The sequence below is a fragment of the Scomber japonicus genome, chromosome 12, assembly GCF_027409825.1.
Source record: "Scomber japonicus isolate fScoJap1 chromosome 12, fScoJap1.pri, whole genome shotgun sequence".
NCBI lineage: Eukaryota > Metazoa > Chordata > Actinopteri > Scombriformes > Scombridae > Scomber > Scomber japonicus.
The window spans coordinates 35,684,915-35,689,914 of record NC_070589.1 but is presented as its reverse complement, the minus strand read 5'-3'; the positions used below and the strand labels follow the sequence as shown (position 1 = coordinate 35,689,914).

The 5,000-nt window shown below is 55.8% G+C and overlaps 1 protein-coding gene across 1 annotated transcript in view; it reads right to left on the bottom strand.

The window, feature by feature from the left end:
• ubtfl (upstream binding transcription factor, like) overlaps positions 1-5,000 on the bottom strand; it is a 23,847-nt gene that overhangs the window by 1,399 nt on the left and 17,448 nt on the right. Inside the window, exons 15-18 of the mRNA XM_053329472.1 lie at positions 3,519-3,604; positions 3,113-3,302; positions 2,815-2,862; positions 2,478-2,615 (exon numbers count right to left, since the gene is read on the bottom strand). Coding sequence (XP_053185447.1) covers positions 2,478-2,615; positions 2,815-2,862; positions 3,113-3,302; positions 3,519-3,604 — 462 coding nt within the window. The remainder of the gene's footprint in view (positions 1-2,477; positions 2,616-2,814; positions 2,863-3,112; positions 3,303-3,518; positions 3,605-5,000) is intronic.

Sequence of the window (5,000 nt, the reverse complement as noted above, 5' to 3'; positions counted from 1 at the left end):
ACGACCTGCAGACCGGACCGAGGGTTTAACGACCTGCAGACCGGACCGAGGGTTTAACGACCTGCAGACCGGACCGAGGGTTTAACGACCTGCAGACCGGACCGAGGGTTTAACGACCGGACCGAGGGTTTAACGACCTGCAGACCGGACCGAGGGTTTAACGACCTGCAGACCGGACCGAGGGTTTAACGACCTGCAGACCGGACCGAGGGTTTAACGACCGAGGGTGTGTGTTACTGATAGTGTGTGTTATTGATGGTCCCTCCCTGAGCTGCTACCTTATCGTGGTGGAGGGGTTTGCGTGTCCCAATGACCCCAGGAGGTCTGTTGTCGGTCACCCTATCAGTGACCCTGATAGGATCACCCAAGGCCAACAGGTCCGGGGGGAGGGACCAGACAAAGGGTAGCTCAGAGCACAACTTATGATGAACAAAACATTTGGTGCTACGGTTCCCCTTGCCCGGACACAGGTCACCGGGGCCCCCCCCTGGAGCCAGGCCTGGGGGTGGGGCTCGATGACGAGCGCCTGGTGACTGGGCCTTCACCCATGGGGCCCGGCAAGGCACAGCCCCGAAAAGCACACATGGGACCCCCTTCCAATGGACCCACCACCGGCAGGAGGGGCCAAAGGGGTCGGGTGTGCTGTGAGCTGGATGGCAGCCGAAGGCGGGGACCTTGGCGGTCCGACCCTCGGCTGCAGAAGCTAGCTCTAGGGACGTGGAGTGTCACCTCTCTGGTGGGGAAGGAGCCTGAGCTGGTGGTCGGCCTCACCTCGACACACAGCAAGGGCTCTGGAACCAGTCTGGAACCAGTCTGGAACCAGTCTGGAACCAGTCTGGAACCAGTCTGGAACCAGTCTCCTCCAGAGGGGTTGGACTCTCTTCCACTCTGGAGTTGCCACTGGTGAGAGGCGCCGGGCAGGGGTGGAAATACTTATTGTGGCCCCCCCGATCTGAACCCGAGCGGTGTTCTGTTATTGGACTTCTGTGCTCGTCACAGGTTGTCCATAACGAACACCATGTTCAAGCATAAGGGGGGGGGGGGGGGGTCCATATGTGCACTTGGCACCAGGACACCCTAGGCCGCAGTTCCATGATTGACTTTGTAGTCGTGTCGTCGGACTTGCGGCCGCATGTCTTGGACACTCGGGTGAAGAGAGGGGCGGAGCTGTCAACTGATCACCACCTGGTGGTGAGTTGGCTGGTGAGGCCATGGAGAACGACTTCCGGACGGCTTCGAAGAAATTCTGGACCACCATCCGGCGTCTCAGGAGGGGGAAGCAGTGCACCGTAAACACTGTGTACGGTGGGGACGGTGCGCTGCTGACCTCGACTCGGGACGTTGTGGATCGGTGGAAGGAATACTTCGAAGACCTCCTCAATCCCACCGACACGCCTTCCGGTAAGGAAGCAGGGCCGGGGGACTCGGGTGTGGGCTCTCCTATCTCTGGGGTGGAGGTTGCCGATGTGGTCCAAAACCTCCTCGGTGGGAGGGCCCCAGGGGTGGATGAGATCCGCCCCGAGTTCCTCAAGGCCCTGGATGTTGTGGGGCTGTCATGGTTGACACGACTCTGCAGCATCGCGTGGACATCGGGGGCAGTGCCTCTGGATTGGCAGACTGGGGTGGTGGTCCCTCTTTTTAAGAAGGGGGACCGGAGGATGTGAATCAGCACCTCCAAATCCGAGGCCATGGTCCTCAACCAGAAAAGGGTGGAGTGCACTCTCCGGGTCGGGGATGAGATCCTGCCCCAAGTGGAGGAGTTCAAGTACCTCGGGGTCTTGTTCACAGTGAGGGAAGGATGGAGCGTGAGACCGACAGGCGGATCGGTGCGGCGTCTGCAGTAATGTGGACTCTGCACAGATCCGTCGTGGTGAAGAGAGAGCTGAGCCGAAAGGTTCCTACCCTCACCTCTGGTCATGAGCTTTGGGTTCCTACCCTCACCTCTGGTCATGAGCTTTGGGTTCCTACCCTCACCTCTGGTCATGAGCTTTGGGTTCCTACCCTCACCTCTGGTCATGAGCTTTGGGTTCCTACCCTCACCTCTGGTCATGAGCTTTGGGTTCCTACCCTCACCTCTGGTCATGAGCTTTGGGTCGTGACCCAAAGAACAAGATCGCGGGTACAAGCGGGATGCCTCCCGGACGCCTCCCTGGTGAGGTGTTCAGGGCCCGTCCCACCGGTAGGAGACCCCGGACACGCTGGAGAGACTATGTCTCTCGGCTGGCCTGGGAACGCCTCGGGATCCCCCGGGAAGAGCTGGACGAAGTGGCTGGGGAGAGGGAAGTCTGGACTTCCTGCTTAGGCTGCTGCCCCCCCGACCCGACCAGGATAAGCGTCAAGAAGACGGACGGACAGTTACTGATAGTGTGTGTTATTGATAGTGTGTGTTACTGATAGTGTGTGTTATTGATAGTGTGTGTTATTGATAGTGTGTGTTATTGATAGTGTGTGTTATTGATAGTGTGATTGATCGGTACCTTGGCTCTGTATGCCATCGCTCTCTTGCTCACGGTGACTCCAGGCGTCGCGGCTCTTGAGCTTCCTGCCTTGGTCTTCGCCGTCACTCGAACTTTTGCTCCTGGACTGCTGCGAGCCTTCGCAGTGCTGCGCCGCTTCTGATGGAGAGCACACAGCTAGCATTAGCTCCCAGCTGCTAACATCACGTTAGCTCCCAGCTGCTAACGTCACGTTAGCTCCCAGCTGCTAACGTCACGTTAGCTCCCAGCTGCTAACATCACGTTAGCTCCCAGCTGCTAACGTCACGTCAGCTCATTACGTCTGATGGACGGAAAAATTATAAAAAAGTCGACTCACCGTGGTGGAAAACTCCTTATAGACGGCTCGTTCCTGAGGAGAGAGAGACTGAGGAGGAAGAGGAGGAGGAGGAAGAGAAAAGGATCAGACTGAGTGATGAAGATCATGTGAGGTGGCTGAAAGCTGAACATGTGTTCTAACATACATGTAAACAGTTAATATAGTCTGAAGGTCTTATATTGATTATTAATATGATTGATGTTGAATCAATGTGTTTGGCTGTGTGACGAAGTGCTGCCTCCTATCCTCTGGTTGCCATGGTGACGGTGTGATGGTGTGGTTGCCGTGGTGACGGTACCTTGATCCAGGCCTCCAGCTCGGCCTTGTACTCCACCTGCTGCTCCTCCACCAGCTTCTTGTACTTGTCCTTCTGGTTCTGGGTCAGTTTGTGCCAACGCTTGCCGATCTCCACCATGCGCTCCTTCAGGCTGAAGTGGTTCAGCTCCCCATTGGTCAGCAGCTCCTGGGAGAACATCTGATACCCGCTCCTATTGGACCACACGGCCGGGGGGGCGGAGTCAACTAATCAATTACTCTATTCATCAATCAATCAGCTGTTTTAACAACTCAATAAATAAAAATATCTGAATATGGATCATTTCTCTTTGATGTTAAAGTGCTGATGTAATGATGACGTAATGATGATGTAATGATGATGTAATGATGACGTAATGATGATGTAATGATGATGTCATCAGACTCACACGGGAGGCTTCTTTGGTTCTCCGTCAAACTTCGGCTTCCTCTGACCCTGAGCTGTAGGAGGTGCTCTCATCTCCACCAGTTCCCTCTGCAGGAGGAGAGCAGGAGGAGAGGAGGAGGTGTCAGAGGGGACGAGTCAGAGAGGAGTCAATGTGAGGAGGAGTCAGAGAGGAGGAGGAGTCAGGGAGGAGTCAATGTGAGGAGAAATCAGAGAGGAGGAGTCAGAGAGGACGAGTCAGAGAGGAGTCAGTGTGAGGAGAAGTCAGAGAGGAGGAGGAGGAGAGGAGGAGGAGGAGGAGAGGAGGAGGAGTCAGAGAGGAGGAGGAGTCAGAGAGGAGGAGGAGTCAGAGAGGACGAGTCAGAGAGGAGTCAATGTGAGGAGGAGTCAGAGAGGAGGAGGAGTCAGGGAGGAGTCAATGTGAGGAGAAATCAGAGAGGAGGAGTCAGAGAGGACGAGTCAGAGAGGAGTCAGTGTGAGGAGAAGTCAGAGAGGAGGAGTCAGAGAGGAGGAGGAGGAGGAGAGGAGGAGGAGTCAGAGAGGAGGAGGAGTCAGAGAGGAGGAGGAGTCAGAGAGGACGAGTCAGAGAGGAGTCAATGTGAGGAGGAGTAAGAGAGGACGAGTCAGAGAGGAGGAGTCAGAGAGGAGTCAGTGTGAGGAGAAGTCAGAGAGGAGGAGTCAGAGAGGACGAGTCAGAGAGGAGTCAGAGAGGAGGAGGAGTCAGAGAGGAAGAGTCAGAGAGGAGGAGTCAGGGAGGAGGAGTCAGAGAGGAGTCAGTGTGAGGAGAAGTCAGAGAGGAGGAGTCAGAGAGGACGAGTCAGAGAGGAGTCAGAGAGGAGGAGGAGTCAGAGAGGAGGAGTCAGAGAGGAGGAGTCAGGGAGGAGGAGTCAGAGAGGAGTCAGTGTGAGGAGAAGTCAGAGAGGAGGAGTCAGAGAGGACGAGTCAGAGAGGAGTCAGAGAGGAGGAGTCAGAGAGGAGGAGTCAGTGTGAGGATGAGTCAGAGAGGAGGAGTCAGTGTGAGGATGAGTCAGAGAGGAGGAGTCAGTGTGAGGATGAGTCAGAGAGGAGGAGTCAGTGTGAGGATGAGTCAGAGAGGAGGAGTCAGTGTGAGGAGTCAGAGAGGAGGAGTCAGTGTGAGGATGAGTCAGAGAGGAGGAGTCAGTGTGAGGAGTCAGAGAGGAGGAGTCAGTGTGAGGATGAGTCAGAGAGGAGGAGTCAGAGAGGAGGAGTCAGAGAGGAGGAGTCAGAGAGGAGGAGTCAGTGTGAGGATGAGTCAGAGAGGATGAGTCAGAGAGGAGGAGTCAGAGAGGAGGAGTCAGAGAGGAGGAGTCAGTGTGAGGATGAGTCAGAGAGGAGGAGTCAGTGTGAGGAGTCAGAGAGGAGGAGTCAGTGTGAGGATGAGTCAGAGAGGAGGAGTCAGAGAGGAGGAGTCAGAGAGGAGGAGTCAGAGAGGAGGAGTCAGTGTGAGGATGAGTCAGAGAGGATG